Consider the following 27,880-nt stretch of genomic DNA (forward strand, 5'->3'; position numbering starts at 1 on the left):
ACAGTTTATTTTTATTTTTGGAAATTATTTCTTCCATCCTGTTGTCAGCACCTATCGAAGTTTTTTGAACTTTTTCCTTCTTTTTTTTAGATGAAAAGGAGAATAAAAAAGATTCTTTTTTTAAATTTATATATTTTTTTTTATATACAGCAAACAAATTAAACATTTTATTAAAACAAAGAACACGTAATTTGAAGTAAAAATTCTAACATTACATTGTGAAACTAACATGCTTATTACAAATAGTAACTACATAATTCTTGTTTTATTAATTGACTCTTCACAAAAATCTTCTAGGATAGATGGTTTACGTCTATTTCAGTTGGGCTTCTATTGATAAACAGTTTTGCAGGCAGTACTCCAGTATCAGAGGTATTTAATCTGAAAATCAACATCATGTACAATCAACTACATTTATGTACTAAAAATAATTAGTTAAGCTTAAATTAAGAACCTAGAAAAAAAAATTATAACAATTTATTATGTATTCATAAAAATTAAATAAATGTGATTGCAATAAAACTAAAGCATTGATATGAAAGTTTAAATCATTTTTTAAATAACCTAACCCTTTCTTTCAGAGAAAAGGAAATATATTTTCAAAAAACACACTTATTATTTATTAAAAAGATTACTCTGATTGACAATACATCAAACGTGCTACTAATATTCTATTTTGTTTTTGTTTTTTTATACAGAATAGAAATAGTTTTGTTATTGGAGAATATACGTAACAGAATTTCAATCTAATTAAAACCCTTCGGAAAATTAAAACTTTTTCCAGCTACAAAGACAAAAATTTAAATGAAAAAAGTTTTATTTTATGTAGTATTACTCTGAACGTAGTAAATGATAGATTATAATAGCGGATTTAACCATATTAAAAAAGTAATGAACAGTCTAAATATGGAAACTGTTCTGTCACTTATTATTGTTTCTGTGTGGGCTAGTATATTCCAGAACATTCGAATATGTTTAGAGACGCGGTTGAACACTTAATTAAAAATAAAAGTTTACACAAAAAATGTTGCTTACCTGCAAGAAGTCCTTAACGCAGTAATGATCCAAAGAGAAGTTTCTTAATTTCCGAGGAAGTCATCGCTTAATGCAAATAGATAATACAATCAGTTATTTAAGCTACGTAAAGTTCTCACTGACTTAGTTACAGCAGTATCAACACAAAACTATCAATCATAAATAAAGAAACATCAAACTACGAGGTAAACAGTGAATTTTAAACATGGAAATTTTTTTAGAGTAAAACTTCTTTTTAAAATACTGACGACATCAAATGTTTATCAACGTGGGTGAAGAACATTTAATAAATAAAGCAAATTAAAATAAAGCATCGATAGAGTATTTTAGTAGAAAACAGAATAACCTTTTTACCCCACTGTCTTACCGGACAGTAGTTTTGTTAGGTTGTTTATTTTAATAGTGTCAAAGTACATGTTCATGCTACCTAGCGATGATCACTGGAACTAGTATTTACGGAATACATCTTTTTAGCTTAAGCTCTTGCCGCTAGATAGCATTGGCATGACCTTAACACGTTTATTTCTTTCACATTCCCAATTTTCAACAGAATGTATAGAATTTTTAATAACGTTGCCCAGTTTATTTAATTTAATTATAAGGACTTCAATTTCTGATTTGTTCTTTAATTTAAATAGAGCAAATATCAAAATAATAAACTCTCTTTTCACAAGCTATGTATGATAGAACGAACCAATCTTATGAAACTATAATTATGGAACAATAATATTGGTACAACAAGCGAGGAAAATTCTTAATAAATCTCCATAAGATGTATTGATATTTCACCATTTACCAATAACGTATCTAAAATTTCCATAATTAAATCAATAAAAACTTACTATTTTTATCAGAAGTTGAAGACGTGGGTGGAGTAAAAGGTTATCAACTAGTTCAGTCCAACGTTGCTCCTCAGCCATGTTAATCCATTGTATCCATCAATCAACAGTAAGACTTCAATCTTCTGCAATTACTTTATGCTCATATGAAAATACATTGAAGGTGATAACAGATTGGCTCAAAGGTGACTTCGTGCTTAAATGCACTGCTGTCAAACTTTTATCGGATGACAATATCACTCACTACTTACTAAAAACTTCACTTAGCTCGATACCGAAAATTTAAGTGTACTATTATTTTTGTCTTACCATTACCACAGGAAGACTTTGCATTCCTTTCTAGAATAAAGCGTCTCAACCTGTCTTTTAGATTATTCAATTTAGCGTTTTACATTTATTTATTTTTTCAATGTGTTCAATATTCAATCAAAACCAGCTATACTTAAAGTATGCAAAGAAGAATTCCCAAACTAAATTTTGTTTTTTCAGCTCTTGAAGCATTGCTCTTATTGAAGACTAGAATAACTGCAAACGGATTACTGAAACAAAACAGCATTTACAACGAAATAATAAAGATGCTCCAGATTACCATACAATAACCAGATCGAAAAGTGTGCAGAAAAGACGGAAGACACACTAACCAATGATGTAAACTTTGTAAACTGGCCCTGAAGATGACCTAGTCCCTAGGTCGAAAGCTCGGCATAATAAAGCTTGTCATGACTGAAAATGGCATTAATTTTTTCATTCTATTGAAACTATGATTCAATCACCAAAAATAATGAACAGTTATTATGTAAATTTAGTTAAGACAAAATCGTGACATAGTTCACCTTCTTGACGTCAGAAATCGGCTACGACTAGCGGTAATCTTGTCTGGGTTAAATACTAGTTCAGAAATGAGCCAACCTTCTTTCTTTCAGCTGTGCAAGTTTCAATTGATGAAAAGAAATAGTTATCGGAGCCGTTACTCTGCAAGCAAATAACCAGCTTTACAGAAACTCAACCCGCATAGCCACGCCCTGAAGAGGACAATATATTTGTCGAAACGTTGGTAAAAAGACGAGTTGTTTTATTTGACCGATTCCTCGCAAATCTTCCATCCTAAGTTAAACTACATAACAAAAAGAACAAAGCTAACACTTCAAAAAACAAAAAGAAATAATTTTTTGACAATTGTTAATGCATCAATTAATTAAGTCTCTGAGGCAACTTTAAAAATTTAAAATGCAATAAATATTATTGCAAAAAACCTAATATTTTAAAAATATAGATGGTATTTTAAAAAAAATAATTAAATAACCGAGTGAAAACAAGTGTTTTTAAGCATACATATATTCCTGTAAATTCACCGAATTTTTTAGCCCATTTCTGAAAATAAGCCTTCTAATTTAGAAATATCTTTAAACAAATGCCTACTTTTTGTTTTATATTCAAACTTGATCAAACTTTTGTCAAGTTTTGGTACAAGCTTAAAATATTCAATTTTCTTTCTAAAAGAAAAATTAAAAACCTTTTATCTCAGTGAGCTTTAATGGCAGCAAGCGCTTGATCTAAGTCTGCAATTAGATCGTTAGCATCCTCCAAACCTATAGACAATCTGATCATACTGTCAGTAATGCCGAGTACTGCTCGTTGTTCTGCAAGTACAGACGCAAGGGTCATATCACTCCTGAAGAAGTAAAAAAAATATATATACATATATAGTTTTTGCTACATTTTAACTTTATTTACTAAATTTACTTTGGTTAAGTTAAATAGTATTAGTTAGAAATACGGATTAAGAAAAGAGTTAGCTTGTAAAAGAAGGAAGTAATTTGTGGCAACCAAAAATCGATGGTATCAAGTAACATCTTCCGAAGTCTAGAAAAGCATAGTTTAAGATAAGATTAGTGGCAAAAGAGAAAAAAAAATCAGTAAACAAATAAAGTAATACAGAATCTTAATGGAATTTATTGTAGCAGGATTTTCATAAAGCATTTTGAGATGACATTTGATGAACAATTCATTCAAAAAATTAGAAAATAAAATAAATAAATGAGAAACTAGGTACCTCAGACGTTTATCCTATTTGCCAGAATATTCTCTCTATTCCGAATAAAGAGACAGCCTCGTTATTACATAGAAAAGTTGATCGAAAGAAATCAATTTCAAAATTTTGACAAAATCGTAGGTACTTACGGTAATTCTGCAAGAGTTTCAAAACCTCCTAATGATTCAGCTAATATGAACACTTTGGATGATGACAGAAATGCATTGCTTTTTTCTAAATTTCCATTTTTTATATAGAATGACATCATACCAGAGCTTCCTGACCAAAGTCTTTTAGCTAGACTGTGATGTGGGTGGCTGGGTAGAGCTTGAAAATAGAAAATCAATTTATTTTTCCATACTTAACAAAATTTATCCCTGTAAAATGTATAAAATAAATTTATCTGCGTACCAGGGCACAGTACTCTTTCTTCTGAAGGATGTTTTTCCAAGTGTTTGGCGACAATGATGGCATTCTTCATATGTTGGTTCATTCTAACGGCTAAAGTCTTAAGACTTCTGTTTACGAGGTAACAGTCGAAAGGTGATGGCACGATACCCATTGCTTTAAACAAAACGCAAAAATGTTTAAAATTGTTACAAAAAAAAGAAGTTTCTGTAAAAATTATTTTACTATTAGTAGCTACACAAAAAAAAAAACCTTTTAAAGAGAAGACAGATTATTTGCTTTAACATCCTTTAATTAGTTAAAGATATAGATATTATAGCTACCCTTAATTCAAAGAAGAAAGGATCCTATTAGTTTTGTAAGGGGACGGCGTTAGAGCAGCGAAATGGTAGAAGACATGCTTACCACCAACAACGGTAATATAAATATTCTGTCACCGATATGAGATCTAAGATTACAAAGCAAGCCTTGCAGAAATGGCAGATTACAATAACAGCAACTAGAGTAGTTCCTATAAGATCATGTTCCCCGAATCATCCAAAGGACGGTGGTTTTTAAGATCAAGTTATGAGTACAGACTTGTATTTCTACAATAAGTAGGAAAAGAACAGTTTGTGAATCATATTTGCAAAGAATCAACAAGAGATCTTTACCCTATACGCTAAGGGTAATAAAGCAATAAATAAGATCTCAAACATATAATAATGATATGCCCACGTTATTCAAAAGAAAGTAAATGAACGGTACTACTACTACTACTTCAAAAAGATAACTTTTGATATACTCCGGCAGCAACATTTATGCAATTAAATCAATATAATATAAATACAATTTTTCGTAAATCCATTAAGGGACGAATGCGAAGAGGTGTCATAAAGGCAAGAATTGAGTACTGGTACCGTGAGGCTAAAAAAAATAGGGAGTCCTGCTATTGATGAGATGAAGGTTTAGGATCAGTAGATGTAAATAAGACGCAAGGAGGAGTGTTAGATTTTAGATTGCAAACATTATATTATTGAGTGAACAAAGATATAGGGAAAGTCACTGGTTGATTGGCGAAAGCCGATTTAGAAAACAGAATATTATTATTTTTTTAAAATAAATAACATAAACAATTCAACTTATAAGGTTACCATCAACACTGCAACTATCTCGATTAATTGCATTATTTTATAGTAAATAAGGATTGTAATATTTAGTAAGCACAGAAGTAGAAACTTACAATTCTGTAAGTACAGCATCCTTTTATAAAGATCTTCATTATTTGTAGTCATTGCGCCCATTATTACGTCCGAGTGGCCAGTCATGTATTTAGTTAAAGAAATACATGGAAATGTCGGCTCCTAAAGGTAATGGTTTCTGAAAAATGAAAACAAAAGTAAATAATAATGATAATAATAAAAAATTAAAGCTAATTAAATACCTAAATTAATTATAAACATAAACAGTATAGTCCTAAATACATAGGTAATAATAAAAAATAACTAGTTGCTGGCAATCATTCAAGATCCATACTTCCTGAATCTTACTTCCTAAAAATAGTCAAAAAAATAACTATCTATAAAGCAAAACATTAGAACATACTCTACGTGTAGGCAATTTATAATCCTATGTACGTTTAAAATAAAATTAACCTCGAATAATTAAATACTATAACGTTCACCTGAAAGTACGGTGTTAAAAAAGTGTTGTCTACAACAAATATAATATCTTGATTATGCCTTTTAATAATTTCACTTATTCTAGGTATGTCCATATCTTTCATCATAAGATTCGTAGGGCTTTCAACCCAAACGAGCTACAAAAAATAAATAACAAAAATATTGAATAAACATATTACTACAATCCATTTGGAATAAATGTTTATAAAAATATATAAATTGAAAAAAATATACATACTCTAGTATTAGGCTGGATTACTTCATTCAAAGTTTCTGGGGCAGTCATATCGAAAAAAGTAGTGTCAACTCCCATCTTTTTGGCAACATTTCTCAGGTATCTGAGGCTACAAAATAATACACATTAATTTCCACTTAAAAGAGAAATTCTCAAGCACAAAACCAATTGAAGTAAAAATATACAGGGTGACCAGAGTTATATGCTCCACCCACTTTTTTTTTTAAACAGCGGAAAATTTCGAAAAAATAAAAAACACGTATTTACTCATTTTTAGTCTAGTTTATTTTCAGTGATTGATCCATTTTTTAAAACCCTTGTATCTCGAGATACAGCATCCAACTTTTGTTTTTCAAATGGAACGTTATATTTTTTGTTGCATATTTTTGTAGTATTTGAGCTTCTAAAAACAACAACAAAAAATTTTTTGAAATCGGTTAGGTTTTTCAAAAGTTATGGTAATTTAAAATATGAAAAACAAATTTCAGTTTACTGTCAAAATTATGTTATTTTTTTAAAGAATCTATTCAAACTGGGCACAACCAACGGATAGGCAAGCCAAAACTCTGGACTCCCACACTTTGCTTGTAGCAGTACTTATGGTGGCGAAGTCAAGATCTAGGCAGGCTAGAGTTATTCGATGTTTCAGATCATCGACTGAAGCCACGGGATTAAGGATACTTTACACTTTATTTTTTTAGGTATCCCCACAAAAAATAGTCCATTTGGGTTAAGTCCGGAGATCGAGGTGGCCATTGGATGGGACAATGCACTTTTCATGGAAATTTCTGTCCAGGTAACCTCGAATCTCTCTCGCATTATGTGCCGGGCAACCATCTTGTTGAAAATACATATCTAGCCGAGGTTGTAGATGAACATCTTCATGCAGAACTGGCAAAATGTCTCTTAAAAAAAAGTTAGATACCTTACACCAGTTAAGTTCTCTCTGCAGAAGTATGGTCCGATTAGTTGATTTCCTAAAACTCCACACTAAACGTTTGTAGAAAATACAACCTGTACGTCGAATAACTCTAGCCTGCCAAGATCTTGACTTCGCCACCATAAGTGCTGCTACAAGCAAAGCGTGGGAGTCCAGAGTTTTGGCTTGCCTATCCGTTGATTGTGCCCAGTTTGAATAGATTCTTTAAAAAAATAACATAATTTTGACAGTAAACTGAAATTTGTTTTTCATATTTTAAATTACCATAACTTTTGAAAAACCTAACCGATTTCAAAAAAAAAAATTTTGTTGTTTTTAGGAGCTCAAATACTACAAAAATATGCAACAAAAAATATAACGTTCCATTTGAAAAACAAAAGTTGGATACTGTATCTCGAGATACAAGGGTTTTAAAAAATGGGTTAATCACTGAAAATAAACTAGACTAAAAATGATTAAATACGTGTTTTTTATTTTTTCGAAATTTCCCGCCGTTTAAAAAAAAAGTGGGTGGAGCATGAACACTTTGGTCAGCGGCCAATCCAGATGAAAATGCCAAACCATATTTCGCATCGACCAATGAAGCTAAGCACTCTTCAAGAACAGCTCTTGAAGGATTACCAGATCTACCATATTCGTAGCCCTAAAAGAGATTAAAATATTTTCTAGCATTAATTGCATTGTCCAAGTGTAAGACGAAAATGGAGTAAATCATTTAGTTCATAAAGAATTTTGTACATACACCCTAAATATTAAAAAGTGAAATCTGTGTAAACCTATTACTTTATTAAAGCTTTAATAGATACAAAATTTGTTTAATGATTAGAAGTCTTTATGAACAGAACTGGCTCTTATTCTCTTTTGATTTTTAGCTCATTTTCAGCAACTTTTTTCCCGAAAACTATTAGATCTGAGTAGACGCAATAAAAAATTACAGTTATAAAGGAGGATTTGCCCTATATTATTAAGAAAATTTGTGAATTTTATCTTTAATAGAAAAAGAGAAAAAAATTGTCAAAGTTGGGTGTTTTTCAACTGCTTTTTCGAGCAGTTTTTGACGATCAACCCCTTATACAACTGTCCTTTTTAAATTTTTAAATTTTAAAGATTTACTTTAAAGGTATTTAGTTGACGAACTTGTTTCTGTCAAATGCGTGGTGCATACGTTATCTCCATGTTCTCTTATAATTTTTATAAATTATTAAAATGTACTTCTGGATGAGCGAATTTCACTTACCATTTCCGGTTAATGAGGATGTACTGGAAATAACATTCCAACTTCCTTCATTTGATGTTCAAAAGAACCTGCCCAGTTTCACTTTACTTGCAACATTGTACAAACCTGTAAAAATACAATAAAGTTACTCTAATAATACGACACTAGTCATTACGTCTAACAAATGTTTGTTCATGATCTTTTGCTGGATTTTCACATTAGTATCTATACTTTGCTAATATTATTATTATTTTTGTCAGGTAACTAATCCACTAAATAATAATCATTAAGACGAGAAAGAAAAATCTCGAGTGAAAGTGGTATTAATTACTCTATTGTCGAATCTTTCATAATTTAACAGTCATTTAGTAAAACCATAAATAAAATAGTTACTAATTGGTTAGGTCATTCTTTGCTGAAAAAGAAGGTTAATTTTACATAATCAGAAAACTTACTTACTGAATAAGTAAGTCATGAAGAAGCAAAATAGGGATGAAACTGAGTCTTTTATAACAAGATACGTTCAAATGTATTGAAATAGTTTATTTTCAAAGATTTAATAAATCAAATGGCAATTAACATATTTGCAGTTATTTACGTCGTAAATAAAAATGAATTATAATAATATAAACACAATAAAAGGTTTAAGTAAGGGTATTTACAACACAACAATATAACAATGGAATGTTCACTCACCTAGAAATATAGGCCATCATTTTGTTTGAGAGAAAAACTCAAAATGTAGACCTTCGTAATGTAGAAGACGTTAGTGGTAACATGGAATCGAAGATTGAACCGCAGTATGGATTTTTCACTAGCTAAAATTAACCAATCTAAATTACTTGAAAAAATTGAAAAGAATACATATTTGAAATACAACAGTGAATAGATATCATGGTCACAAGTGATTTGAAAAGATTGATATGAAAATATAAAAATTGACATGCCCGCACAATCTAGCGGCAGAGTTAGAAACTATATAACTATTTACAGTTCACAATTATTCCGCTAGATAGTGATCTATATACCAAGCTTTTTAATCTAAGCGAAAGCTCTGGTAAGAGAAAAAAAGTTTTATTTTTCTGTTAAAAAGAATCTAACTTATATTATCACGTTTGTTGGCAATCATAGAAAGGAGTAGAGCTTCAGTAATAATAAGTCTTAAGAACAAATGAGTAAATAAATATTTTCTTACTTAATTCTCCAAAAGCCTGTCACCTCCGCCATTTCTATTCGAGGTAAGTAGAGATTTCCTTGACTTCTTCATTCTCCAGAATAGGTTTAAAGAATATCACCTAATATTTTCGGTTGCTGGATGTGAAGCAGGGTCCATGGAGATAATCAGTTCCAGATGAAAGCTGAGCATTCATTACTAGGCTGCTACTTGGTGGAGTAGGGTGGGGAGAATAGTTGCTTTCCGACCATCGAAGTGACATCTCCCTAACCATTACACTACATCATGATTTTTTGGGAGAGTATTGGCTTTTTCTATCGGAAAATCATTATTGTTCAATGAAATAAAGTGTTCATAAGAGTTAATCTTGAATTGAAAAGAGTTCAATTCATTGATACTACAAATTTAAACTGAACCATTTTAAAATATACATTTCTTACTTAATCCATTAGGAATGTAAGGAATTAATTAAATAAAAATATAAAGTTTATTTTTTTAAACTAATCGATCTTTTACGATGAACTCGTAGCATCGTAAAACATCGTAATAGTATATTATTTGAATCTGAATAGCTCCAACTTGCAATTTTACTTTCTATTACACTTGTTCTAGTCAAGTTGCACTTACTGCCATAAATTAGGTTTTGATTAAGTTTTTGACCAAAATAAACCGTTTTAGTGTTAATTTTCATGAAAAAAAATCAATTTTGTTCAAAATTATTTCATTTTAATTATAAAACCTACCTTTGGTAAAGTATTATTCATAAAAAAATTAATAAATGTGACTGTAATTTATCTAAAGCATTTATATGAACATTAAGATCAATTGGAGTAAAAAACACATCAAATTTATAATATTCTAATATTTTTATTCTAATTCTAATATAATTTGAGTGAACCTCAAAAATTAAATCTTTTTAAGAATAAAAATGAAACATTTTACACGATACGTAAAAAAATATTTTGCTTAATTCAAAACAGGAAGTCTAAATCAACAGAATTATCGTTTTACTAGTATTTAACGGGAAATGATACAAATAAATTATTATTTTCATTTAACACTTGACATTACAATTAATCTTAAACCGTTTTTGTAAAGAAATTATAACATTATATGTACAGATTCAAAGGAAAAGATTAATTACCAAAAAAAGTTTTAGTTTTTATGGTAACACTTCATCGCATTAAATAATTGATAAAACTACCTGTAGGACATTTCCACAGGCAAAGTGGTTACAAGATTTCCTTGGCTTCTTTATACTCCAAAATAGACTTGAGAAACACCTAATATCGTTTGCTGCTAGACGTAAAGAAGGGTAGAGGCAATCGTTCCCAGATGAAAGCTGAGCATTACTAACTAGGCTGCTATCTGGCAAAGTGATTGAAAGCAATGGATAAAGATAGAAAGGTCCTGACTGACTGCAGTTTCTACCAATGTGCTAATGTCACCAAGCTATTAAACCAAATTTAATCAAAGTTATAGTTATAAAAATAATTGAAGCAACATTGTATCCAATAATAATGGAAACCATAGAAAATGTGCAATTCGTAATAATAATCAACCAAATCAATAATGTAAACAATTTAAGCAAAAAAGTTAACTTCACTGAAATCTCTTTTTCACTTAGGGGTGATTTTGTCCATTAGTAGTACTCTGTTGAATCCCTTATAAGCTTTGGACTTTCATCCATTACCAAAAGATGATTAATCAGTTTAAATAGACATTGGTTGGTTAATTCTACTTAACTTCAACTATTTTCCGACTCACACTACACTTGTACACTTGAACTGAGTGAGGAAGGTTACATGCGTAGTTACAAGATATCACATGGGGTGTGTGACGATAATAAGATAATGAAGTTTAATACATTTTTTGAAAAATAGTGAAATAAAATTAATGAAACCTTGTATGTATTTAAGCCTTGTGTAATTTTGTTACACAGATATTTTTTTAGTATTGTATTTTGCATGAGGGGGCGCGCTTATGTAAGCAGAAATCACAGAATTATACCAAGATCATTTGTACTAGTGATTATTGTAAAATTAAAAGATATTATCTTAAATATTGACAAAAATGTGATATTACTTGATAAATAATGCATGAATATTAAAATCTGGAATACTTTCAATAATAAAGAACAAGCTTCATACTAAAATATTCATATATCGTTTCTGTTAACGATAGTTGTGTAAAACGAAAAGTATTAAAAAAAAAAATTATTGTATTTTTAAATAGAATTTTTTTTTCTTACCTAAATCAAAAGTTTATCAAATACCTACGGGAGAAATGTTGAAAAAAAAATGTAATTACTTATTTCATTAATACTAGATTAGATTTTGAACCGGGACGGGACTACGCCCCTCGGCACCTCAGCCACAAGAGGCTTATTTTGCCAACTCCCTTTTTCGGATCTAGCGTTCAGTGCAGCCTGGCTGTCCGAAAAGATGCAGATCTCCCTATTTCTAGGATCCATCCGCAGGTTTTCCTCAGCACATATTTCACTGATATAATTACGTTTAAAGTATTGGCCAATCACAATGTAGTACGGTTGCAGACTGTGGGCGGGTGATGCCACCTCTAGGGTAATCACACCTCTGTCTAATGGAAACCAGTTATGGCTGATCACCGTGCATTAACAATACCTTTCACTTATTTTTCTAAATCTTTTATTATTTTCTCATATTTTATTAACTTTTTTGTGATTTTAGAAATAATATTAATCTTACGTAGATAATGAAAAATAATAACAAATTATGGCTAGATTCTTGAAGAAGAGGTTTATCTCTCTACTTTTAAATCCTTGCAACAGCAAACGTATTTGTATTAATAAAATTCACTAAGAGCGGCTAATTGTAAAAAAAAAAAAATTGTATTTTTGGGCTGATTGATATAAAGGGTGTTCAGCTTTAAATTAATTTGTGCCATCTAACAAACAATATATTCGGTATCAGATAATACAAGCTCAACCAGAGCAACATAAAATGATTAATCTACGAAGTGAAAAAAAGAAAAAAGAATATTATCCAGCTTTGGAAAAAGGAATAAAATAGTAAATTCCTCTGCTACCTAGCGGTGAAACCATGAAGTCATGTCACAATAGTAGATTTTTAAAAACAAGTATTATGAATTGTATTTAAAACGATTGATCATATTTTAAATAAAAACATATTGACAAAAAAGAAACTGATCCTAGAATTCAAATTAATCTTTTTAATAATTATTTAATGATTCTTGATGTCATCGTTATTGGATTTTTAAAAATAATTATTTAAAGTTTAGAATAGATAAGTTTAAAATAGAATATAATTATAGATGAATGTCACAAAAAAAATTAATGTTCCACAAGTAAGTTTTTTGCTTATATAAACGTATTAAATATTTTATTCGATATATTTATAATGGATGGGTTACCCTTTAGCTTATCTTCAAGTATTCTAAAAGACTAGTCAGCGAAGCAAATTTTACAATTCAGGAGGTGAGTTTTAAATTTTTGTATTCTTGAAAATGTTTAAATCTTCATCAATAAATTTTACTATTAATTTGGGAAGTCTAATTCTTTTTTCCAAATATTTTGTTTTTTTTTTTTAAATATGCTTTCAGCACACATTCCTCGTTCGTGTTTTTTTTTTTAATTTTCTAAATATTTTATTCCAAAGAAGCAAAGGGCATACATGTGAGTGATCAATTACACTCTCTCATCACTCCTCCATTCCATCACTCCACTTTCTCATCTTTGCACAGAGTGCAGCAGACACCGAATAAGAGATTCCAATAAAGTAGCTAAATCATATCTTTTGATGTACAAGTTGTCATGACCAGATGAGTTAGAAAGAACTCGACTGAATTGGCGTATTGCTGTAAGTGATGATAAGACATCTCCCTGAACTAGAGTACAAATAAGACAGACAAACAGTTTGAGAAATTGAGTTCTAATTTTGTAATTAGACAAAAAAATGAAACTTACCAAATTCACTTTTCCTACTATTTAATCCCTATTATTAACCATGTCAGCCATATTAACCTACTAAAACAACTCTATATCACAAAATACATCCACACTTTCTCTTATAGCTCGTAATGCAAAGCAAGTATGTAGTAAAAGTACATACTTGCCAATAACAATATGTCATTGAAGCCTTTCAGGTTGCATCGTTTAGAGAAAGGGCCGCTCACCAAAGTCACCTTGACAAAGCAAGATGCTCTTACATATTATAAGAAAATGTCTACAATTAGACGTGTAGAAAACACTAGTGCTAATTTATATATGGAGAAAGTTATACGAGGATTTTGCCATCTTTATGCAGGACAAGTAAGGAGTCCATCTTATTTAGCTGGATTTTTCTTTACTATGTATTAATCAAACCTCCTTCTCTCTGCAACACAGTTCTCTTAGTTTGATTCTGTTTTATTTTGAGGAAGCAGTCGCTGTCGGTATCCAAGCTACTATGAGACCAGATGATTGCTTAATCACCGCTTACAGGTAGGTATTGATCTTTGTTTTTAAATAAACATTGCATTTAAACTATTATTAAAAGAGTAATGTTTTCAGAGCACATGGTTGGGTTTTACTGATGGGTGGCTCTCCAGAACAAATTCTTGGCGAACTGTGTGGCCGTGTTATCGGTTGTAGCCGAGGTAAAGGTGGTTCAATGCACACTTATGCAAAAAATTTCTTCGGAGGCAATGGAATTGTTGGGGCACAGGTTTTACTCAAATATAATAATAATAATAGCAATAATTATAATAAAATAATAATAATAAAGGAACTTCTCGTATTCGATGTTTAAAATTCAATGTGCAATCGTAAGAGAAATCGATTTGTGGAAAAGAAGATGGAACAAGTAATGTACGAACTGTTTGGGCGAAACTATTTTGTGAATATGATCAAACTTTCTAGGCTCAGCTGGAATGGCATTTGCAGTGAGAATGGAGAGGAACCACGAGCCAAAGAGGATCTGAAAGCAGGACTCAAGAGAAAGGATAGCAGGACTCAAAATTAGGTGACTCAAAGATGAAGCCAACAACAAGAGATGCTTAAGAGATAACCTACAGCTATCTTTTGTTTTCTATCCGTATAGCTGCAAACAGTATAGAAAGCTGAAAGTACCTTTAAGGATGTAAGATCATACAGTTAGTTTGATTGGTGGTTTAATTGATATGAAATCAAATTAAATTTAATACTCGGAACACAGGGTAGGGAATTTTTTCCCAAATCAGTAACCCTTTCTAAAATAGGCTCCAAATTTCAACAAATTCTGTTGCACAGGTGCAAAAAAGTGAAAAAAAGTGTTACGAGGTAATTCAGATAAATTTTTTTTGAAAGTGATTATCAAGAAGTGGATCATGCAAGTAACAATAGCTGTGCTGAAAAAGTGACTTCCTCACGTGCCATTCAAGGACTATTTACCATGACATAGTCTTTCTGAAAGTTAATTTGTATTTGTTTAATCAAATTTTGTTATCAAAAAAATATTTTAATTCCCACACAATATTTAAATGTAATTCTCTAAATTTGTTTGTTAATTATTTGTAGTGTTTCAAATTTAATAATATTTATTTTAAGTTCTAATATGAAACCAAAATTATAGATTCCAATGGGCACTGGCATTGGACTCATGATGAAATTAACTGGGAAACCTAATGTTTCGTTCGCACTGTACGGTGACGGTGCAGCCAATCAAGGACAGGTGTTTGAAGCTTACAATTTAGCTAAACTCTGGAATTTACCAGTGATTTTTGTTTGTGAAAATAATAAATATGGAATGGGCACTTCGGCAGAACGTGCGTCAGCTGTTCCAGAATTCTACACGAGAGGTGACTATATTCCCGGCATACAGGTATATGAAGGTTCCACCAATTTGTCGTGTAGTGAGTAAGAATGAAATGATTTTTACATTAAATACTAAAAAAAGTATAATCTTATTTAGGTAGATGGAATGGATGTTCTTGCAACAAGAGAGGCTTCACTTTTTGCCATAGCTCACTGTATTTCAAATAGAGGCCCAATCCTACTAGAAATGGTAACCTATAGGTGAGTTATGTAGTAGCGAACTTACTCATTAGAAAAAAGTGTGTTCCATTAATTTGAAGAAGTGGAAAATAAAGAATATAACCTCAGACCCTTAACCTGACACATATGATGAAAAAAAGATGTAAGACCAAGGTTATTGTTTAGTCCAAGGAATAACTCCTTATTGAATGGATATTGAATGCTTTGCCAAATCGGTATGAATTTATATTTTAAACTTTACAGTTGCATTGATAAAAAAAACAGTAGTTTTCTTTTGTACACCAAATAATTAGCGAGGATATTAGGATAAACAGGTTTTATTTGCCTATAAAATAAACATCCCTAATGGGCAAATAAGCACTTTCAACGCATGAATCTTAAGGATAAGATTGTCGCAATACGATTAAAAACCTCCTATTCTTTAAATCGTGGATTCCAAAACATTAACGACATTAATACCCAGAATTCGTTTGTCTATTTGCTAAATTTTCAAAACGATGCTTTAAAATATTTTCTAAATCTCGTGAAAAGTTTTACATTTATTTTACTTCTTTTGCCAAGCTGTGAACCTTTCTCTTTACTTCTGAAAATAGAGTTCTTTCAAGCACACCAAACATTTGCATTGAAATTTCATCAAAAAAGATTATCAGATAATTTGTATATCTGAATAGCTGTGCCAGGCACATATGGCTGATTTGGATACAAATTAAATTAAATTTGACATATATTTATTTTTCATGAAAAACAAAATTTTCCAGTGAAATGATCTCCATTTTAGGAATTTTCCTAGGACCATAAATGTCGGCAACCCTGAATAATAGAGATAAATAAATTTCTATTTTATGGGTCTTTGACATACGTATGTGAGTTGTTTTAAAAAAAATTAATTGCGTTTATGTGTGAATGTAATTTGTAGCCAAAAAATGTTTTATAAATTGTGGCCTTTATTAGAAAACTTAAATTGAAAACTTTAAATTTTGAATGTTATCTCCAAACTACCAGTCGCTCGATGTTTTTCTGTTCCCCTATGTTAATTATCGTTGAATCATTCAAATTAATTCTCTTTTAATAAATAAATATTTTTTCAGATATTACGGACATTCCATGTCCGATCCCGGGACATCATATAGATCAAGGAATGAAGTTCAGGATATAAGAAAAAACAAAGATCCAATCACTCTGTTTAAAGACAAAATACTTGGTGCAAATTTAGTCTCTGAAGAAGAAATAAAGGTACATAAAGGAATGTATAAAAGTACATACGTGTGTTTTAGGGAATAAAACAGTTTATTTTTGAATGCTTGAATTTGAGGTCACATCCTCATTACTTCCGCATGAAGCCTGCAAATTCATTATATAGAAGCAGTCCAAAACAAATTTTTGCATCTGGTTCATTTTGTCAACTATACAATGCAAAGATATTCTTTACCAATAATTAACTTCAGATCAAACCTGAAGACTTATTATAGTTGAAAAAAGTAGAATTTATTACTTTTATTCAAAGAAATTCATTCGCCTATTGACTTTCCACAATTACTTTACAAAATTAAATTCCATGTACCGTCCCACCATTTGTATACACGAACAAAAAAATCTTCATCTTAGCTATTAATTGAATGTCTTAAGTGATCTCAATTAATCTAAGTATGAACGTCAAGGGTCTAGCCTAATTTTTAATGCTTTGGAATTTATTTAATATTTCGTAAATTTATTGTTTTCTTGATATTATATTAATTACTCATATGTAATGCTATATTTGTAAGTTTATATTTTCATCATTCACTTTTGTGAAACATCAATGTTATTGTGCAAATATTGTTTGCATTGTAGCTGTATAATGTTATAACCTAGATTACTGAACTTTCTATCTATTGTTTGTAATTTAGTAACCTTAACATAAATAATATGTACCTAGCATTCGTAAGATGGAGCTAGTTATTGGGAAAGAAATACCAAGGAAAACATAGGGAAATAGTAGTGTAAAATTGATTATTATTTACAAAATTGATTTCAGCAATTGGATAATGAAACAAAGAAGATAATAGAAGAAGCAACGGCTAAAGTTAGAGCAGCCCCAGTGCCTGGTCCAGAAGAATTAGTTGCAGACGTGTACAAGAAACCAGTAACTCCAAACGTTAGAGGGGTAAATCCTTGGCGAACCCTCAAACATATTCAAATCACCAAACCTAAATAAGATGGTATCCAAAATATAATATTGTTGATTGCAATTATGTTAAATAAAAATATTAAAAGGTCTTCCATTAATTACTGTTTTAAACAAGCGGTGGAACGGTTTTGCTTGCTTATAAATATAAATATATGAAAACAAAATGTTTCTGATTCTCTTTTCCTATGCCAATTTCATCATGAATAACTAAAGAGGCGGCTAGAGTCTGAAAACTGGCGAAATACGTCTCACCTACAGGACGTGTGATATTGGTCGGCAGATCATTGCAAAAATTGGCTTAAAATTGGTTAGATCACGGGAAATTACCATTTAGTTCTTTTAAAATTTGACAATATTAGCACAAAACATGTCAGACCCTCTTTTGAGGTGTTTCAACATCAGAGATCATTGACGCCCGGGGCTTTTAACATTACACTTTCAGCCTCCGGCTACAGGCAACACTGCCATCAACGGACAGAAAGCTGTAAGAAGCTTCTAGGAAGAGAAAAGGCCAGCAGCTGTATTCGAACCTGGGATCTCCGCGTTGGAATCCAGTATACGTTAAACATCTTATCCTTTCTTTAATAACTCAGGGGACTTTCTCTTTATTAATAGAGTTAGGATTTAACTAAATTAAATCCCACTAATAAAAATATTAAATTGCAAGGGAATTTTAAAATGCAGCACCCCTGGGAATTTTACATTTTGATATTTTGAATGGAATGTTTCTTCAAAAATAAAAATGTATGCTTCCATCAATATATAAAATAAAAACTCTTTTCTATGATTTTGTTTACATCATTGATCTCAAAAGTCAATTTTTTGAAAAATAAGTTCGGTAATAAGACACATCTATTCTAATGTTAATGTATACATTTTCCAGGAAAAAAGAAGATTTGAAAAAAAGTTATGAATATTTATTAAAATAATGTAAGTTTTTTGATCATTCAAAAGCTTTTTCTTAAATAAAAAAATTTGTGCACAATGTGCACACACACAATGTACACAATTTGTGTACAATGAAGATTAACAATAAAAAAAAGAAAGAAATTAAAGGGCAAATTGATATAAAGAGAAAGAATAGTACTTTCAATCTTTTGAGTGATCAGCAGTCTGTTGATTTTTTCTCTCTGTCGCTGTTAACTGACAAAATGCTCTCCACTCATCAGTCGTGAAATTGGTAAAACCTTTTGTCAACATAACATCGTCTAAATTCTTTGCACTTTCTTTAATGCACGTGTCAATCATTTCCTGAAAACATAATAAATGAATTAACAATAAAACTTTTTGGACAGTCCCATTTGTTGGGATGGCAAGGGTTGTAGTGGTTTAAAAACTATTAAAGTAAACAAGAGCAGGATGATTACAATAAGTCACATTTAATAGATGCTTGATGAAAGACAATGAATATTTTTCGGACTCAGATCAATTTTACCTGGCCATGCGTCCTCCTTTTTAAGTTAACTACATATTATTAATAAAGTCGTTAGTTTCATAGATTCAGGCAATTTGACAATTATGAATCTCCTCGCAAATTGCTGGCAGAGAAAGATTGGAATTCCATTACTCTGACTCATTTTAACATTCGCCTTTTCGAAAAACTCTTGAAAAGATTGTGTATCGGAAGGATGTTCATTCGGCCAGATTTTATGAATGGTTCATTGCCTAGGTTATCACTAAAAGAAGCGAAAAGATGCAGCAAACCTTTAAGTGAAGGTTCTTTGACGGATTTACTTAGCTCACTTAGGGTCACTTAGGGAATCAGTGACTAGAGGAAAAACAGTGAAATTAATGAAATATATTCCCGGAACCAGGCTTGGTAGACTTCTCTGATCGAAGGGCACAGAAAGATAGTTGAAGAGAATTTGTTATTTCCGAGAATATTTGGACTCTACAAATTACGACTGAGTGTGAGGTAACTGAGAATTTCTATGAGTTAGCATGCTGTCCACAGCTGAAAGGCTGTCGAATTAATTAAGACAGAACAGGTGAAATCGAATTGTGGATACCATGATCCTTTAATTGGTTGTAGCGTAGTAAGGCGTATAAGAATAATAGATAAATAAATAAATAAAACATTAGAGCGAAGAACTGACTGGCTGACTATCTCATCTATTGGGCCCACATAGAACGCTAAAATAATTTGAGAAAAGGCTCTTAAATATATATTTTAAATATATAATATATAACAATAGGCGACTTCATTCCGGTGAGCAAAACTAGAATTCTTAATTTATCAAAGCGACTTTTGTTATTCCCCATTTCAATATAAATTTGTTATTTGTATCACCATACAATTTATTTATATTTTATCCCAATAGTTTTCATTACAATTAATGAAAAGTGTGCTACACTTTTGCCCCGCAAATCCTTCAAGTTAATTAAAGTATTAAAACTCGAAACACTGCAATATGCTACTTTAGATTTCACGAATTCTAAATATTATTTGCGGTCGAGCTAAGTCCGTTTAAAAAGATCTGGGAGCATCTTCTCTTGGCAAGCCAATCTGTGGTTGTTGGTGCTAGCTTGGAGCCATCAAGTTACCATCTACTTTTTTTACTTTTTCATCCTCAGCCACTTTTTTTAAATATTTCATTGGTTCATTTGATATTTAGCACTTGTACTCTTTTTGCCACTCGCAACGCTTACATCTGATTTGGTTTCACGCTTCTCTAAACTTCCTTTATTCAACTAGATTATCCTTACTACCAGTAATTCCTTCAACTGTGATTTTTCACAAACACATTTCAATGAGTCCAATTGAATAGTCTCACACTTATAATCAGCTTATTTCCTAGAGCGCTTCTTTAAAAAGGCCATACAGCGCCTTTTGTTCCTTAACCTAATATGCTCACTACTATGAATAATTAGGAGATAGTAAGAGAAGCCTAGAAAGAGAAATTCTTGACAAGGAGCAACAAAGAAAGCATATTCAGTTTACTTTCATCTGCACATCAAGTCAAAAACTCTTTGCTATTTAGAGCATAAGTAAAAGACATTCACTAAAAAAAACAACAAATTACCTGACATTTGTTTTTCCAGGCAGATGAAAACAATAATGCAACATTTTCCACACAAACTGCTTCACTTAAAAATTGTAGACATTCAACAGCCAGTCTTTCCTCGCCATATTCTTTAGCAATCAGATAAAAGTCTGCAAATGATTTGGCCATAATAAAATTGAATTTAAATTTAAATAATGAATAGTGTTCATTATAAAATAATTTACCGACCGAACATATCTATTGCATCTATTTCCTCCACTCTTCCAGAATATACAAATCTAACATAAGCTGAATAAGCAGTCGGATTGTAATTAGACATATCAACAACGGAACTAAAAATATTTATTTATTAACTATTAGCAGGATTAGAAATAATAAATGATGAAGATCATTAAAAGAACAAGTTAAATCATTAAAAGCATGAAAATACAAATAGCAACACTCACTTAGCGTTATCTTTCCATTGTTCTCGAAACATATTTCTGTAATGATCGGAAAAATAATATAATATAACTTTATGGGCGTATATTTCAGAACCATTTAGTTTTATTGTAATATCACTCATTTCCTGTAACATTAAATATTTACTTTTTAAAAACATATTGAAGAGCTAAAATTTTGAGTTTAATCAGGAACAATTAAAAAATGAAATGGAAAAATATGTTAACGGACGAAAATTTTGCAATGCAAACATAAACTAGCCATATATTTTCATTAAAAAAAATACAGTCTACCTATTCATATTCAGGTCATGTCAAATTTTCAAAACTACCTAAACTAAACTAACTATAACTAAACATCGGACTCAATGTTCCCTTAAAAATTAAAAAGCAATATATGGTAGAAGATATATATCGCTTACTTAGCGAAAAACCTGCTAGTTCAATTCCGTAACATGCATTAATCGTCAGGATTTTTGACTTCCAGATGTAGAGAAGGAATAGTCAACCAGTTACAAAAGGCTGGAAAAGCAACCCTTCATTTTCTAATTTTTGAAAAACTGTACTATAGTTTGTATTATAGTATTGTCGGTAGGAGATAGTGGTATGAATTTTTCCCCCATTTTTCATGTTTAGCTCTGAGCATTTGATTTCACTTCCAAATTTTGTTCACTTCGAAAATGTAAAACACTTCCCTTTTTTATTTAAAAAGAAGTTACCAAATTCATTAAACTAACTAATATATGTACATAAGATTTCAGTACCCTATTGTTGAACATGTCTAACGGTATTTGGCGATCGGCTAGTGTCTTCAAGTTACCCCACTTTAAATCTAATTCAGCGACAGATACAAAATCAGGATCTGTAAGGTTTTCAGTTTCTTGAAATTCATCTTGTGCTCTAACAGCTGTTGGGGTGGCCAAATCACAGAACGCCTCGAATAATGAGTAACAGTGCACTGTTACTGGACTGCAGAACCTCATTACAGCTGGAAGAGAATAGTTAGGAATTAATTTTCAGTTGGTTAAATGAATTTAAATCCCTTCCCAATTTCTCAGTACTAATTAATAAACAAAAGTTAAACGTTATAAAAAAATCATATTTAATTTTAGAATAAACCATTATAATTAATTGTTTGTAGAAAAATTTATTAAATCTTACTTGACTGAGTTTCGCATAAGCCCCAAACAAATACATTGCAGGTTTGTTGATTTATAGCAGCAAAAAATTGATGGTTTACTGAAGCAGCTATGTCAGTCACTGGTTCTCTGAAGAAAACGGAACAAAACAAAAAATTAAACGTATAAGTTTGAAGAGTATATGATAATTTAAAAATTACAAACCAGCTATTAATACCAAAATAGCGATTTCATCACAACTCGTTAAAATCACGTCCCTTCATTTTTTCCATGATACGGTTGTATTGTGAAAAGGTTTCAGAGACAAGTGTTTTGAGTACCTTCCAGTCTAGCCTGATTACAAACGTTTCGCCGAGGTGGACAAATAGGAGAGATATCAGGGAGAAACTCCTCCCATCTACGGGTCCTAGAAACTTCTAGGCTAGAGAGATGGTTAAAACAGGGCAAGCAAACTTGAGTCTTATAAGTAAATCCTCTACTGGGACACATCCAAGTGCCTCCGTGTATCTAACTGGATGAGAAAAAACGATCTCTTGTATCCTGTTCTGCAATAGTTAGTTTGAAAACTTTTGCTCGCTGTGAAGTCTGAAGAGATTAGTAAAAAAATTTAAAGCTAGAGGAAACCTGAGGTTTCTGAAAAAAGGGGTAGTCTATTATTTCTATGAAATGTAGGGTTTTTAAACGATTAATCCAAGGAAATTACAAAGTAATAATCAAATTTAGTAAATTCTTCTTTTTTTTAGTATTTCAGCGAGAGAAAATCTTTCCAATCAGATTATTTCATATAACATAACACGTTTCGAAATAAAATTGACGTAATATTTGTCTTCCCTAACAAATGTTGGAACGACCCTTACATGTTGAAGAATATGTAATGGAAGGCACAAGATTGAAACGCCACAACAAAGGATGTTTTGAATAAAAGTAAACAAACAAAATTAGAGTGGATTTAATTATAATTACTTGAAAAATGTGAAGAGATGGGTTCCATATAAGGGAAATCATCTTTGTTTGTAATGATTTGCATACCTAAGTTTAACTCTAGCTGGATGCTGAACTATTGGGCTGCTTGACTGAACTGCAAGACATCCTTTAGTATTATTGCCCCATGCAAATACCTCTCCTAGTTGGTTGACTGCTATGGTAGCGTGCTTACCGCAAGCCACTTTAATGAAGGTGCTGGCAGTAGAGTTAAGCGGTTCTGCATCCGTTTGTATGTCATAAACAAATGGATTCTTATTAGTACCTTTTAGAGTTCCATCATCTTCTAATCCCCATGTAATCAGCTGTAAATATGGAAACAATCTTTTAAAGAGTGACAGCATATTACTACTTTGATACACTGAATTAAGCAATAAACCTTGCCACAATCACTTAGGGCTACTGCATGCGTCCAACCGGCGGTAATGTAGATTACTTTTTCAATGCCTCTAGCTACTGTTTCCATTGGAATACGGCTTGGGGCCAGCGGTCGTAACTCACCCCAATACAACACCTGAAACAATTTGTTTTCAATTCACTATTCAAGACGAATAAAAGTGTAAGGCGCCGGCTGAAATTAATGTAGGATTCAGAAGTGTGACATACGTTTTCACCAAGTAGAATTTGATTCATTTTGAGAACAAGAACAGGGTTCAGGGAGAAAAAACGTTGGTAACTTGACTTACGAAACGAAATATTTAGGATCAGTAACATTAAAAGGATAACTTTTAGATCGGAGGAAGGACTGTTAGCTCAAACTCCACAGGTGGGCAAAAACCACCACCAACGAAAAAGACTAGGATTCTTTAGGCTTTCTAAGGGGTCAGCAGATTAAAGCTGTTAACGCGATCCTAAGGATTAGGACACTTCCTATATCCGTTTCGAATCTAATGAATAGACGCACGGATTCAACAACTCAATACAATATTCATAAGTGATATAAAATGGCAAATCTGTTGTAAGACCTTTATAATTTATAAAAATACTTACAATTATGCAATTACTTACAATTATTGAAGGAGGTGGTAATCTGTAAGGTGGTACATTCTACAGAATCTAAAGATTAATATAATATTTCTGACGGGAAGTTTGAAAGTTCTTTAATTTTTATTTATTCTTTTAATATTTACAATTTTTTCTAATAAATAAAAAGTAGTCATACGCGGGATACAAACTGGGATCTTCCATTTATAAAGCCACGCTCTAGATCACTAGACTAACACCCATTTCTCCTAAATAATAATAACACCTTATTATCAGAAGTTAGTGCCAAACTGAAGTTACTCCCTGCAGCTGCATTAACAATCTTATCCAGTTTCAAGGAGGCGATACGAGATGGATTTCCTCTAGAAGTCAAAGTGCCGTCGCCTAATTGACCACTCGTATTACAACCCCAACTGTATAGAACTCCTTCTTCAGTGTAAGCTAAACCGTGGTTTTCTCCAGTGCTAATACCTGCAATAGAATTAATTAATTAATATTCTTTCATGTTACAAATATTTAGTGATAAATATATTTATTAAATTTACAACAAAACTTAAGATTCAATTTGTTCCAAATTTTAATTAACTCACTGACCTAAAACTTTTTGATTTGAGAGTTCTTTTATGACTGAAGGTTTCTCCACAGTTAATGGGCCTTCAATACCGAGAGCTCCTGAGTAGTTGCAGCCGAATCCAAAAACTTCATCATAACTAGTTATAAAAATGGCTCTGTTTCCCGTTGCCCCTAAAAATTATTTTCATCTTGTTATACCATTTATTTCTACTATCGATCATAATTATGGATGTAAAGATAAAAATATTGAAATATAGAAAATTTAGTAAATCTATTACATGCCTTTCTCAAAGAAAATAACTAATAAAATGATTTATTAAGACATAATTATCAGTTTTAGTCTGCTTTAAAATGCTTTTTAAAGTTACTGTTGTAACTGCATTGAAATAAAACTAAAAATTATTTATCCGTTTTTTTTTGAGAACAATGATTGTTGGGTTTGAGAATGTAAGTAGAGAAAGTCTTTAAGGGTCCACTATTTAATTAGTTCCCTAAGTTTAACAAAATAATTTTTATAAAGAGTTCAGAAAAATAAATATTTGTAATCATAATTCCAAGGCTACTGGGGGATTGGGAATAAATGATCTAGTTCCTAGTATTCTCACTAGGTTACCTCAGCTACCAGTTAGTTAGTCATAGCCACAATAATGGCCTAAATACAAGTTCTACACAAATAGCAATTTATTCAACAAAACTGGGGGAAAAAAACCGATTAACAAATTACATAAAGTATTATTAATGAAATTTTAACCATTTTGCTATCATAGGCTACTTCTTTAATTTTAATTGAAAAGAATCTTCTAAACACGTGTTAGGCCTTCTAACATAAAATCATAGACATGCTAACACAGTTGCTAAAATGTATAAAATAAAATTTCTAAAAATAGAATAGGTACCCTTTTTTAATAAATGATTATTTGTGCCTGTTCTGTAGTTAATTGTGGAGGGATTTTACAACGTGTGCCAGCTTTAAATTTTTATTTACTTCGTCCATAATTTATGATTATAAAGTTAAATTTTATGATTTTCTGTGAATTTTTAGAAGTGTTTGGTTGAATTTCATGTTTTCAAGAATAGAAAGAAAACAATGGGCGCGTAGATGACCAATGATAGGCCCTATCATAAATCCTAGAACATTATCAATGATAACCACCAATATTATTAAATAGTCTCATTTCTCTATTAGTTTTAAGTAAGTTAGTAAATTGAATTTTAATAATTATGTCTGATTTTTTATTGAAAATTTCTATTTTAATTTTTTGCTTTCTTGTCTTTGATATCAGCATTTTGCCTTTTCCTTTCTCTACCAAGTAAAAGGCAACAAAGCATTTGAAAAACTTCTATTTTAACGAATATTGGCAATTTAAAATTATCGATTGGCGTAGAAAGAAGAGAGAAGAGATTATCTCAGTAGTTAGCATACTGGATTCTCACGCAGACGTGCCTTAAATAGAGAAAATGGTTTAAAATGAGAGAGGTTTCTGTACTTAGTATATTAGCATTATTTATTTCAAACATTATCTATTTCATATGACAATATATTTTACTCTTTAGGCATCGATGGTGACCCAAAATACAGGTAAAAATGGTTTAATTACTTACCAAATATATGCGCTAGCACCACTTGGTCTGTCAGAGTTATGTCGGAGAAGATTTTCCATTTTTTTAAATCTGTTTTTGGATACACTAGATTAAACATTATGAGCACTAATATTTATAACGAGCTATATTTATAACACCCAAGCTAAATAACTATTTTAAAAAAAATACGTCCATTTTTGTTTCAACTGTTTACATAATTGCAGCTACACGAGTTTAAATTGCACAACTGTCGTACAGTAGTTGCATTACTAGCACAAACAGTACTGACTCTCCACACTTGCTCTTATCAACTACAGCTGTCCTTGAATGGTTTTCCTTATCAATCAATTGTTCCGCTAAAATTATATTCATCTTTAAATTGAATATTCATTGTGATTCTAATTTTATAAAAATTATAATAATAATAATAATAATAATATTTATTGCTTTTTAAGTTTACACTTTACAAGCAAGGAGTTGTATGTATTTGTGATTACAATAATGCTGAACTCAAAGTATTGAAAATAGATAATGGAATGCAAACAGCGCATGTACAATATAATAATAAAACATACAAAATTAAAGTAACTGCTTAAAAAATACAGAAAATACAAACAAAAGTAGAACACTTGATTTCTAATAAAATCGAAATTAAGTAGATCTGATTAATTTGGAAATAAACAAACAAACAAAAAAAGAAATTGCACAAAAATTAAAACATAATAATATTCATGAACTTAGAAAATAGATATGAAACGGGGAGGAAAAGATGAAAACTCAAAGCCACAAAAAAAAATACATAAACCGCCTAAAAAAGGAAAAAGTAAATTTATGCATATACACAAGTATATGTTAAATGACATTATATACAGGCACAAAAAACATATTAACACTTAAGTTTGAGACCATTCACTGTAAACAAGAAGAGGTTATTCATTTTACTTAAGGCCAAAGTGTTCAATAAATTTTCAATTTTTCCAGTTGCAGTCAGAGAATCATTTATGAAACAGGAAATGTATTTAGTTCTGAGGTGATTAAGTTCTGAGCAATCTAAAAAGAAATGAGACAATGTATCGAACTGTTGTGAATCACAAAGCAAACAGTAACTCTCTGGAGAAAATTTGTAGCGCATATCACCACATGATACCTTAGAGCACTTTTTACAAGCCAGTCTTATCTGAGCCATCAACCTTAATTTGTTGATATGGCACTTCAAATTGAGATAACTTTCTCCAGATCCAAAGGAGCTAATATTTCTATAATATAAATTATATCGACTATTTAAAACAAGGTCAACATCAATTGAAGATAAGTGGTTTTTCAGCTTGGCAAGTACATCACATCTGCTTTTTCGCAGAAAGGAAACATCTTGCTTAAGCCACACATCCTCAGCTCCAATGAGATAAAAAAACGATTTAAATTCAGATACCCAATTGAAAGGTATTGAAGAGAAATTAGCT

The 27,880-nt window shown here is 31.0% G+C and overlaps 2 protein-coding genes and 1 pseudogene across 4 annotated transcripts; 1 reads left to right on the top strand and 2 right to left on the bottom strand.

The window, feature by feature from the left end:
• On the bottom strand, positions 1-11,621 carry LOC141451349 (putative cystathionine gamma-lyase 2; annotated as a pseudogene).
• Positions 11,622-12,708: 1,087 nt separating this feature from the next.
• On the top strand, positions 12,709-17,881 carry LOC141451354 (pyruvate dehydrogenase E1 component subunit alpha, somatic form, mitochondrial-like). 2 transcript variants are annotated; one of them, XM_074122659.1, is made up of 9 exons: positions 12,709-12,885; positions 12,959-13,015; positions 13,676-13,849; positions 13,956-14,020; positions 14,090-14,243; positions 15,129-15,377; positions 15,468-15,571; positions 16,639-16,783; positions 17,565-17,881. In XM_074122659.1, the coding sequence occupies exons 1-9, from the start codon at positions 12,853-12,855 to the stop codon at positions 17,742-17,744; spliced, it is 1,161 nt and encodes a 386-aa protein (XP_073978760.1). In that variant the 5' UTR covers positions 12,709-12,852; the 3' UTR covers positions 17,745-17,881. The 2 variants fall into 2 exon arrangements, with proteins under 2 accessions (XP_073978760.1, XP_073978761.1); XM_074122660.1 differs by lacking the exons at positions 12,709-12,885; positions 12,959-13,015 and having other exon boundaries at positions 13,707-13,849; positions 13,925-14,020.
• Positions 17,523-26,714, bottom strand: LOC141451353 (RCC1 and BTB domain-containing protein 1-like). Of its 2 annotated transcripts, XM_074122658.1 has the most exons (12): positions 26,442-26,714; positions 24,861-25,010; positions 24,532-24,737; positions 23,662-23,796; positions 23,331-23,587; positions 22,324-22,430; positions 21,927-22,150; positions 21,169-21,290; positions 20,951-21,054; positions 20,741-20,871; positions 18,805-18,968; positions 17,523-17,736 (listed from the first exon to the last, which is right to left on the bottom strand). In XM_074122658.1, exons 1-11 carry the CDS (start codon positions 26,536-26,538, stop codon positions 18,807-18,809), a joined length of 1,695 nt encoding a protein of 564 aa, XP_073978759.1. In that variant the 5' UTR covers positions 26,539-26,714; the 3' UTR covers positions 17,523-17,736; positions 18,805-18,806. The 2 variants fall into 2 exon arrangements, with proteins under 2 accessions (XP_073978759.1, XP_073978758.1); XM_074122657.1 differs by lacking the exon at positions 17,523-17,736 and having other exon boundaries at positions 18,619-18,968.
• Positions 26,715-27,880: the final 1,166 nt, after the last annotated feature.

Source organism: Rhodnius prolixus, unplaced genomic scaffold (assembly GCF_049639745.1).
Source record: "Rhodnius prolixus isolate KJV_2025 unplaced genomic scaffold, Rpr scaffold_8, whole genome shotgun sequence".
NCBI lineage: Eukaryota > Metazoa > Arthropoda > Insecta > Hemiptera > Reduviidae > Rhodnius > Rhodnius prolixus.